Raw genomic sequence first — 12,500 nt, forward strand, 5'->3', positions numbered from 1 at the left:
TACTTATACAGTAACAAATGTCTCTAAAGACTGGGAAAGGTCTAATCAGACATTTCAGGACGTTTCAGAATCTGAGTCTTACACTAACTATCTGAAAGATTGTCCCGAGGATGTGGATCCAAAACGCACTGGATGCGTTTTCACGAATGTTATTATTCCAAATGACGATATACTTGGAAAGTCAACTACCGACTCAAGTTCAGAAAATGAAGAGGCAAAGATAGCGCATTCTGAAGGCAGTGATTTCGACTTGTATTACGTAAATAAGGATAACAATGTTAATGTTCTGTCCTTTCTACCCAGTAGCAGAATGCCGAGTTACAAAACAAAACTGAAGTATACATCAAGAAAAAAGAATTCTGTCAGTTTAGTAATGACAGGAGAAACATCGAGTAGAAATCAATCTTCGAGTCCGCGCAGACGCCCTGTAAATTCTTACGATGTTACTCCAAGTAGGAGCAACAGGAATATGAGGAAAAATGCTAAGATGCCATTTGGTAGTGACCGATATAGTGATGACGATACTGGTGATAAGAATACATGCTTAGACACTGAAGATGAAAACAATGTATTTTTGCTCAAGTACAGCATCCCAGCGGCTCACCACTTTGATATGAGTGACTGGAAAAACAGAAAAAACGCTGTTGTTCGTGGAATTGTCCCTCAACGAAATACCTCTCCATTAGACAAAAGTGTGGATGATTCCAGTGCAGGTATCCACACTAGTACTACATCATCATCATCATCATCATCATCATCATCATCATCATCATCAGCACAGCCACCGAGGTGCTCAGGAAGAACTTCATTCGATAAAAGTGTCCCAGAGCTTCATTGCAGTGAATGTCATGAAGGACCTACGGAAAATGAAAAGTGTCAAATCCCAACTCTAGAAGTAGACAGCCATCGGATAACTGAATTGTTCCAAGCGAAACACTTGGAAACACCTGGCGGTTCAAGAGGCGTAATATTGGATACATTCTGCGCGGCTTCCACGCTTATGGGATCTCCCTATGGTTTTGATTTGCAAGCTATTCCGAGAAGACAATCCAGGTATAATCATTTATATACTAGCACATTAGTTTTACTGTAATAGTACTTTTTATCTGCTGGGTATTGATTAGTTATCTATAGTAACATTATTTAACATCAGTTAGGTAAAGAAAAGTGTCCCTACATCATACATCGCTTAAGGGAAAACTAATGATCTTGAATAATAATTTGCCTTGGTTAACGAAAGTAATAGTTATTCTTTGGTGCTTTCTATCAGTTATGTAAAAAGCAATTATCCCCGACACTAAAACAGGTCTGGTACCATATTTTAACAAAATATTAAACATACTGATAAGTTCGCCAATCAGCAAACAAAATATCTCGCCTCCTTTGCAGTCTTACTTTCTTTGACATTCGAAAACAATAGCCCAAGACAATAACCACTGCAAAAGATTTGAAGAGCCAGGTCCTCATTTACCTCCCCCTCCCGGCTGTAATGGGTCTTAGAGTCAATGCAATGTTTTATACGGCTTTTGCTGAACTTAAGTGCAAATGACAAATACTGCATCAATTTTCTTAGATATTGTAAAAAGTCATTAGGTAGTCAACATTTTAAAATGTAAGTGTACGGTAAATTTTTCATATCTTTATCATCAACAGTAGACATTAAGATAGTTAAGATTAAAAAGTAGTTTATATGAGTTATGTCCATGAATTGGGAGCTACCAAGATGAACATTGATTTTCAGGCTGGCTGCATGTGGAAATTTTTCTAATTTCTCTGAAATTCTAACGTAATTTTTGTATAAAAATAAAAAAAAAATTCCTTAATGGAGGATTCTGAATTATTATGCAGCGATTCCTTCCTAGGGTAGAAAAAAGCGAATAACTGAAACAAATCATGTATTGACACTTAATAATATGATTGCCGAAAAATTTCCATTTTTTAAAAATCTTTTTCGAACAGACAGCAATTCTATGAATGTCCGTCCTCAAAGTCGCTCACACTCATTTCATAGCTTACAGTTTTCACCCGTCTCTGTCGTGTGTTCAGAGTTCACAGGTCCACAAAAGGCCTATTCTTCTCTTTCAAAGGTAAACACATTTCTCATGTGGAAGAACATATTTATATGGAAACATATATGAGGAAGTGAAATCAGTAAATGATAAATTTAAGATCAAAGTATAATGCTGTATGAAACTCTCAGCCACTGACCATGAAACTCTCAGCCGCGGTCAACGGAACTTTCAGCCACGGCCCGGTGGTGGCCTGTGTTGTTGGCACCTGCAGTGGTGCCAGGCTAGAGGGCTGCAATTTGATACGTTTGATGATTGATCAGTATACAATTTGCAGCCCTCTAGCCTCAATAATTTTTAAGATCTGAGGGAGGACAGAAAAAGTGCGGACAGACAGACAAATAGCCATCCCAATAGTTTTCGTTTACAGAAAACTATAAAAGTGGATCTGGCCATCGTCGTCTTCTGAGAACAACATTGCGGTACATCTGGCATTTGGTGTCACTTATTAATAGTAAAAACAGCTAAGTATAAAAGTTAAGTATATCTTAGTTTTACCAGACCACTGAGCTGATGAACAGCTCTCCTAGGGCTGGCCCGAAGGATTAGATGTTTTTACGTGGCTAGGAACCAATTGGTCATCAAGCAACGGGACCTACAGCTTATTGTGGGATCCGAACCACATTATATCGAGAAATGAATCTCTATCACCAGAAATAAATTCCTCTGATTCCGCGTTGGCCGAGCCGAGATTCGAACTTGGGACCATCGGATTGGCTGCCGAGTGCGAAAACCACTCGATGCCTGAGAATGTGGCATACATGAGCTTCCCTTCTTCCCACCATCCGTACACAACACACGTTCCACAAAATACTATAGGAATAAAGATAAAATCTGCAGACATCCAGTATCCTGAGTCACCTTCAAGATCCATCAGGAATCTAGACCCAGTGGCCTTCAGTTGTCTGTGTTGCAACTCTCTCTCTCTCTCTCTCTCTCTCTCTCTCTCTCTCTCTCTCTCTCTCTCTCTCTCTTTCATATTTCAGAATGAATCTAAATCTAACATTAAAACTGCACTGGAGATTAAACTGAAATTTCATGTGTGTTTGTGCATGTTACAGGTAAAAGCAAAAAAAAATTATGATAACATCCTATGGAGAGGTATGCAGTCAAATGTCAATGAATACGAAATAATGTTCAATTCTATTAATGTAGTTAAATAAAAATGACTCCAACTGGAACGAAACGCTTATAAAGTTCCCACAGTGGTATGCAAGGTTTGACTAGTTATAAAAACCTTTATGCGATATTGTATATCGTGCTATTAAGAAATCCACTTTATAAAGATTAAAGGAAAATCGTATAATGGTATACAGTACACTCGCAAATATAGTCGTGAGTGACCCTACATTTCAACCAGTGCCGAGTTTGTCACCAAAACATGTTGTTAAATAAATGGATTAATATTCAGTTTCCAAGGTATCATCATAATTGTGAACTTTGTAATAATGAGCCTTTTTATGTGCATTGTTTACTGCATTTGGAGTCAGCCAGTGACGTCACGCTGATTGGTAAAATTAGTACAATGGTATTGGCAAAGAGCAGAAGATTTCGTACAGATGAAATTGGGCTCGTATGGTAAAACGTGTTTAGACGATAGGCATATCCTAAGGTACAAAACTCCTGAGTATACTAAATACTCTAGGTTCATTGTGCCTACCTTTCAAATGCTTTACCACACTTTAGGCAAGGTGAGCTAAAGGCGACTTGGGCAAAAATAATAATAATAATAATAAATAAATGAAAAAATATATTAAAAAACAGCAGTCAAAGTACCAAGCATTGACAGCACCAAGCGCTTATAAAGTAACATTTACATTTCGTGAGCGAGATATGTCGTCTACGTTTAAGCAAAAATAATCATTCCTGTACTTCTCTTTCAAATTCGGGATGACAAGCAGAAGACATAATACTAGATATCATGTGAAAGCGTGAGGTAATTACCCATACTAATTCTTCATAATTAGAGGTCTAAAGGAACATTCTTTAGTTTTCAGACGGCGCACAGTTGCGAACACGTTCTTGAAAGACGTCATGTGAGAGAGCTAAATGAAAAAATGGTGATTTGTGCCAACATGAAGTGTAACATACATGAAAAGAATTAGGGGAGATTGGTGTGATATATCTCAAGCATAAACCGAAGTGTTTGAAAGAAATAAGATTTTCGAATAAACTCAGATCTACAAATACGCAAGTAAAAGAAAAATGATTTATTTAAACAACTTTGGAACATCATAAAGTAAAACTCCTAAGTTTTATTGTAACTTTGTCAAACTACCATTATAAAGCAAAACTGGCATAGAACATAAAGGAGAAAATTCATCACAGAAGCGACATATGAGATTTAGCTTAAAAACCATAATATAGATATTTGAAGAGTAATCTTGCAAAGCCTTCATCACGCAGTAAAATGGAGCAAGTTTGTGGGTTTTATGGAGTTTGCATGTGCAATAACCCTGCAACACCGGTGCTGTAACCAATCCTGTGAGGCGTTAATCACCCTTTGCGTTACGCTTAACGACTCATTAAGTATGCGTAATAGACCACACGTATTCGGATAGTCGTTTTCTCGAAGAAATAGCGAACTGTCAACTTTCCACTTTATAGTTCTTTCCTCATCTGTCTAATTGCCGTCTTTTCATTCCTTTCATGAAACCACAACGGCTAGAAATGAACGGAAGCCTCAGCTGGTAGGGATTGAGTTCCTCCATTTCTTCCATTTTCGGATTCATGAGACTTAAGTGGCCCATAATAAGCGGAAAACCTTCGCGCAATGAAAGATGACTTTCATTTACCACATCAGGAGACCATTGTGGGAGGAATCGTGGAAACATCATCTGGCAAGGAATAATGGCTTTCATTTATTGTTTCATGAAGTCTCGATGGCAAGGAATGAGCAGAAAATTCACATGAAAAGAAATAATTGCTTCCAATTACCGTTTCATGGAGCCACATTGGCAAGTCATGGTTACATCCATATGGCGTTTCATGAAACCCCAGTGTCAAGGAAAGAGCCAAAAATTCATCAGGCAAGAAATTACTGATTCCATATACTGCATCAAGGACATCCCACTGACAAGGAATGACAGTTCCATTTATCGTTTCATAAAATCGTATTGGCAAGAAATGAGCCAAGTTAACTTGCCAGGGAACAATAACCTTTAATCTTCCTTAGCGGTTTCACGAAACCTCATGGGAGAGGAAATATTACTTGCATTTACTATTTCACGAACCATAAGTGACCAGGAACGATTACAAGCATTTACCGTCCTCTAAAGCCACATTGGTGAGGAATAAGCGGAAAACTCATCTGACAAGGAATGATTCCTTTCTTTTACGGTTCCATGAACCTTTGTGATAAGGAATGAGAAGAAACCTCTTATTACAAAATATGGTAATTTTCATTTACTGCTTCATAAAACTTGGTAATGGGAAGAAGTAAGCAGATATCTCAACTTGCAATTAATGTTTACTTCCATTTGTCATTGCATGAAGTCTCAGTGCCAAGGAAAGATTATATCTACTTACCATTTCATGTGATCTCTTTGGCAAAGAAAATCCTGACCTTCATTTGGCAAGGGTTTATGAATTCCATTTACCTTTTCATGAAACGTTAGTTGCAAAGAATGGTTACTTCAGTTACTTTTTTTTAATGAAACCTCAAGAGCAGTAAATGATTACACCCATTCACCGTTTCATGAGGTCATAGTAGCAAGGAATTAGCTGAAACTCATCATGCAAGGAATGAGACCATCTACTTACCATTTCATGAAAACACGATGGGAAGATTCTATCCATTAACATTACACGAAGACACAGTAGCAAGGAATGAGTTGAAACCTCTCTGCGAGGAATTATTACTTCGTTTAACGTTCCATGAAATCTCGGCGGTAAAAAAAAATGAGAAGAAACTTCATCTGGTAAGGAGTGATTACTTTCCTGTATCGGTTTTATGGAACGTGATTGACGAGGAATGATAACTTCATTTACCGATTCAAGGAGCCCGTGGGAGGGAATAAGCCGGAACTACTGCGAGAAACGAATGGTTGCTTTTATTCATCATTTCACGGAACGTCAGTAATAATTAGTGTTTACTTCAAATTCCAGTCTCATGGAACTTCATCTAGTAAGGAATGATCATCTTCACTTAGCATTTCATGAAACCTCATTGGCAAGGAACGAATACTTCCATTTACTGCTGAAACTGTATTGAGAGGAAATGGGCAGAAATCCAGATATCTCATCTGACAAGGAAGGATTACTTATATGAACCGTTCCATTCAACTCTGGAAAGGAATGATAAGAGACCTCGTGAGGTAAAAGATGATGGCTCCTATTTACCATTTCATGAAACCTATCGGGCATACAGTAGTAGAAACATTGTGGCAAGGGTTCATCACTTATATTAACTGTTTCATGAATCCTCGATGGGAAGAAATGATAACTTCATGAAGCCTCGACGGCAAAGAATAATTATTTCCATTTTTTATTTGAAACAAGGAATGATACTCCCATTAACCGTTTCATGATATTTCAGTTGCAAAGAAGAAGCCGAAACTTCATTTGTCAAGGAATTACTAATTCCTGATGGAATTTTATCTGGATGAAGGATAACTAACATTTATCATTTCATGAAACTGCATTAGCTATGAATGGATTACTTCCACTTACAGTTCCATGAAACCACAGTACCAGGGAATGAGCAAATCTCATTTGGCAAAAAATTACTACTTCCATTCACCGTTTCCTCAAACCTCAATGGCAAGGAATGAGTGCTTCAGTTTACCGTTTCTTGAAATCATAGCGGTAAGGGAACAGCCAAAACAGTATCTGTGTTTGGGATGAGCCTGGTAGCTCCATACCCCAATCTCTCAGTTATCGTTTCACTATATATTGAGAGATCGCCACTGCTGGCCGATGTTTGTGCACCATTTAACCATCAGTCAATAAATTAGGAAGTAGAGAGATCGTGAAAATTTCTTTACCATGCTGCCATTATTTCAATATTCTGCTTCTAACTAAATGCAGTTGTATGTATGTATGTATGTATGTATGTATATATATATATATATCTATATATATATATATATATATACATATATATATATATGTATATATATGTGTATGTATGTGTGTGTATGTGTGTGTAATATATATAGATATATATTACTATAAATATATATATATAATACTATAATCCATTATATATATACATATATGAATTTTTATCACATCACCGTGATTCATATGATTTCTTCTCTGTGCGGATCCAAGAGAGGACGAATTATCAACTAAAAATTTCCCCCTTCGATTAACATATATGAAAAAATATAATTCTGAGGTAGAACGAATTGGATAGTAAGGACATTTGTAGCTTAATGCATAATATATATATATATATATATATAGGGATATACATATATATATACATATATATATATAATATATATTATAATTATATAATATAATAATATTATTTTATATATATATATATATATATATATATATATATATATATATAAATTAAGAGATAAAATACAGCTGCGGCTGCTAGCCTATATATAAAAACTAAAATGGGCACCGCAAAAATAGTTTTTTATCATAACTTATTTTTTGGAAGAAAGTGGTCTTCACCTGTACAGGAGAGACGGCCTCTTAAAGGAAGAAAGAGTTTATGTGTAGCGCAGAAGCAGAGAAAGAATTCCAGAGCATGGCAGTAACACTCAGTAGATGTAAGAAAGGGATACATGATTAATAGTATTATGAGAATGAGAGTAGGAGGAATTTGTTCCTCTTGTTCAACAGATGAGAAAGCGCAAGAGAATCAAAAGATGATATTTCCCTAAGATCAGTAGCCTTGATTTCAATCTTGTATCATTCATTGCTTGTTTGTATGCCCTAGGACCTGATATGCCCATGCACTCCTGACGTTATACGACCATTGACCTTACTCAGCTGTATGCTAAAAGTTCAGCTTTACAACATTAATCTCTCTCTCTCTCTCAAAATTAATTTCTCAATAGAATGTGGTTCGTAACCCACAATAAGCTGTAGGTCCCGCTGCTAGGTAACCATTTGGTTCCTAGGCATGCAAAAGTATCTATCCTTCGGGTCAGCCCTAGGAGAGCTGTTAGTCAGCGGAGTGGTTTTGTTAAACTAAAATACTCATTGGTAATTACGCCCTGCTGGTGGTGTTTAGTACACCTGTTCGACGCTCGAACTGGGCGAAGAGGGACGAATTTGCACGTTCCATAAAATCAAGCATAGCTACTGACTTAAACAAGGAACACTGCATGTAGCTGTCGTTAATCGAACGTTGAGGGTCGCATCTAGGAGAAATAACGAGAGTAGAAACAATAGCCGTGAGTGTTCATCGCTCCGTCATTACGTTTATCCATCCAAATGGGAGGTCTCGCGGAGGTAATCCTCACCCTATTAGGGTAAAACCATTCATAAGCTTCTCTACATACATTCAGTTTTGTGTGTGTGTAACGTACTCTGCAATAGTTTGAATGACATCCATTTAATGTTTAAATAATTCATTCAATGTTTAAATAATTCGTTTCTTTAACAGATGTATCCTACAATTTATGCCAATAGTTTGAATGACATCCATTTAATGTTTAAATAATTCATTTAATGTTTAAATAATTCGTTTCTTTAACAGCTGTATCCTACAATTTATGCCAAACTAACTGTTTTTATTTTTATCCGTGTAATATGGTAGTTATCGAAAAACTCTAAAGCAGTAAATTAAGTAGGGCAGTGAAAATGAACCAGTTTCGTAACCAGGCGATAAGAATGATAGCTGTGGGTATCCGTTGGAGGTGTCATTGGGAAGGCTTCTCGTACCAACTGCTCTCTAGTGTTGAGATTAGAAGTGGCTGGGGCGAATGTCATCGTTGACTCATGGAAATCATTTTCTGTTACTTTCGTGGTGCGAGTGAACACTGATGTGTAAGGAATCAGATATAAACAGTGCATTGGTGCATACTACTCTTTTCAGCTTTTGTTGTGTGCAAAGTATTGATGAGCGAAAGAAAGCGGCTTAATATCATATTAATTTTCAGTAATTTTCAGTGCGAGTGAAATATCTGTGATAAAGACAATAATACTCAGTTTCTTTTTACATTATGACGTGGAATTCAACGCAAATAAAAGAATGATTCTAAAATTGTTACCCGAGAAATGTTATCAGTTGTGGAATCAGTTATCCATCTACGCAGTATAATATTTAGTTAAATATGAGGAGATCCACTACTTTGAGAACGTTTAATTTTCAGTTAGTGTGGGAAAAGTCACTCGTTAATAACTCATTCAACTTTACAACGTTCTTTTGGCAGTAGAAAAATGGGATTTGGTTGATTTTATTGCCCAGTTAGAACACAGTAATATAATTGAATTCGCTAATACAATCACATGCTGTCAGAAGTGCTTTCCGGAGCTGATATTGATATTAACATGGCTGTTTGAAACATGAATAAACTTTTGTGGAAACATGTATTTTCTGTCATATACTGGTGAAACACTAGGTAATGAATGTATTGGTACATGAGAAATCCGTAAAGCGTGTTTGTAAAACTTCGAAACACTTCCTTAGTAGAAATGTAAGCTGTGAAAAGCAATGCAATTCGTTTTGATTAAAAATGATAGATATGAGAGAAAATGCATAGTAGTCCTACTGGAAATAATTCTAAAGGACATTATAGAATACTCGTCTTGAGCACTCCGTAAAATAGTTCCGACCATTGGAACGTTCCGTACCGCACCAAGTACCGTAAGCGTCAGCTGAAAGGCAGCATCTCTAAACGTGGCTTTCAATACCAGTAGAATATACATATATATATATATATATATATATATATATATATATATATATATATATATATATATAATCACAAATCTTAAGCCACAAGTATCGTTTAATATCGAATTCACTTTACCTTAGAAAAGGCATGCTACGTACAAAGGAATTATAATTAATTAATTAATAAGTGCTTTGTTGTTTCTAAACAAACTATGGTTCGAATCCTGGTCGGCGCAGAGGTGCTTATCAGTTATAATTGCCCTTGGATGAAAGTTATTCTCAAGGTAGTGAACTGGATGCTAAATTGTATTTGTGGTTGAATATATGTGAATATAAATAAGTCCCGCGTGTATAAGTGATATATATATATATTATATATATATATATATATATATAATATATATATATATGTATGTATATATACATGTGTGTATATGTACATGTGTATATTATACAGTGTGTATTACATAATATATATAATTATATATATAATATATATACATATATATATATATTATACATATTTATATATTATATATATATATATATATATATATAGTATTATATATATATATATAATATATATATAGTATATATAGTACATATATATAAAATCTCCAGGGGATTGTCCATGATACAACGATTAAAAACAATTAATTTATTCTAAGAAACGTTTCGCCAACATGAAATTCTCTGTGCATCATCAGTCTGTGAAAGAGAAAAGGACACATTTATAAATAACAAACAATAAAAGTGAAACAGCGAATCACATATATTAAAAATATTCTTAAAATACATAAAAGAACAAAAAGTAAAATGAAACAACAGGTAAAAAAGAACTGCTTAAAACCAACCGTTCATTGTGAGGAAGAAGATGATATGAACTACGACAAGTTAAAAGTAACGACATTCAACTATGCCAGACGAGTTGCTGAGGACGTGTTACTGTTTTAAGAGGGAAACAAGCCTCTTGATTATTATAAAGACTCAAGGGTGGTTAAATTGGTCAGGATGTTTGGAACAGGTCTATTATGGAAAACTGCTTCTTTTTGTATTTCAATTTGCAATAAAAGCATTATTCGATGTTTGCGAAAATCAGTGTGCTTAATTTCTCTGACCACTGCGAAAAGCTGAAGCCAAGTGCAGAGCAATATCTGACCCTTAAACAGCCTTTCGAGTTGATCCGACGTAAGAGCCCGACATCCAGGGCATGTAAAATTTTAGTATATAAACGTTGGATCGCGATTAAAAGCTGAAGGCGATCTTATAGTTAAAAAAAGGAACCAATTGTTGCAGGTATTGCTGGATATGAGTTGACTTAAGGCATGGTTCTCATGTTCAATGATTCGTTTCAGGCTGGATGTAAATTTCAAGTCAGATAATATAGGGGATTGTTGACATAAAATAGTCTTTTAGGACATTAAAATTAGGTATGGTGGCCTGCAAAATTTTGTAGTATTTTGTTGATGGTTTTTGAACAATGTCGCAGTGAAACGAATAGATTTTTAAACAAATTACTCGATCTTGCCCAGTGCAAGATTCGATGTTATTAATTTAATCAGCGCACTCTACTCGCAGGTCGATGGAATAGTTGCAATGGGTTCCCCTTTAGCCCCATTTTTTGCGAATTTATGTCTCATTTTGGAGTCTGAGTTTTTAAAAAACGATGTGATTTTTAACTTTAAGCCCTTTACTTTATACGCAATATGTGGATGATAACCTTTGCTTTGTTTCAACACCCATGCAATGTTCTCGTTTTTTAGAGTACATTAACAACTTTCCATCCTAATTTATCAATTTACAATGGAAGTAGGAACGAATGCATTGTTTACCCTTTTTTAGATTCTGAAAATTACAGAACCAACTTCTGAGTTCTCCACGCGGTCTAATAGAAAACGTACTTTTACTGGACATGACTAACAATTATTATAGTTCGGTCAACAATCTTTTAATAGTATAATACTATTTCACACTTGGTTAATAGTCACACTGAAATACCTCGTCTTTGGCATCTTATTCCACGTGGAAATTGACTTTTTGCTAGGTTTCTTCAAATCTAATATCGTTTCCACTCGCATTGTCAAAAAAACCATCAACAAAATACTTACAAAAATTTTTGCAGCCACCAATACCTAATTTTAATGTCCCTAAAAGACTATTTTATTCAACAATCCCCTAATATATCTGACTTGAAATTACATCCAGCCTGAACGAATCATTGAACATGAGATAACATGCCTTAAAGTTCAAACCATAATCCAGCAATACCTGCACAATTGTTCCTTTTTAACTATAAAGATCGCCTTCAGCCTTTTATGCGGATCCAACGTTATATTATTAAATTTATGCCCTGGATGTCGGGCTCTTACGTCGGAATCAACTCGAAGCGCTGTAGGAGTCAGAATATTGCTCTCCACTTGACGGCTTCAAGCTTCGCACTTGGTCCCCCAGAAGAATAAACAACCTGAATTTTCCAACATCAGAAAATTTCATGCTTTTTAATTGCAAAATTGAAATTACAAAAAGAACAGTTTCCATAATAGACCATGCAAACATCCTGACCATTTAACCACCCTTGAGTCTTTATATATTCAAGAGGCTGTCCCTCTCTTAACAAGTAACAC

The 12,500-nt window shown here is 35.6% G+C and overlaps 2 protein-coding genes across 12 annotated transcripts in view; both read left to right on the forward strand.

The window, feature by feature from the left end:
* Nucleotides 1-12,500, forward strand: part of LOC135216345 (myelin transcription factor 1-like protein) — a 241,946-nt gene that overhangs the window by 202,962 nt on the left and 26,484 nt on the right. The gene's annotated exons all lie outside the window — the stretch shown is intronic.
* The window catches only part of LOC135216344 (eye-specific diacylglycerol kinase-like), an 818,192-nt gene that overhangs the window by 326 nt on the left and 805,366 nt on the right, over nucleotides 1-12,500 (forward strand). For all 11 annotated transcript variants that reach the window (XM_064251559.1, XM_064251564.1, XM_064251565.1 and 8 more), the window contains exon 1: nucleotides 1-1,053. This exon is cut by the window's left edge. In XM_064251559.1, coding sequence (XP_064107629.1) covers nucleotides 1-1,053 — 1,053 coding nt within the window. The remainder of the gene's footprint in view (nucleotides 1,054-12,500) is intronic.

This window comes from Macrobrachium nipponense, chromosome 6, assembly GCF_015104395.2.
Source record: "Macrobrachium nipponense isolate FS-2020 chromosome 6, ASM1510439v2, whole genome shotgun sequence".
NCBI classification, from domain to species: Eukaryota; Metazoa; Arthropoda; class Malacostraca; order Decapoda; family Palaemonidae; genus Macrobrachium; species Macrobrachium nipponense.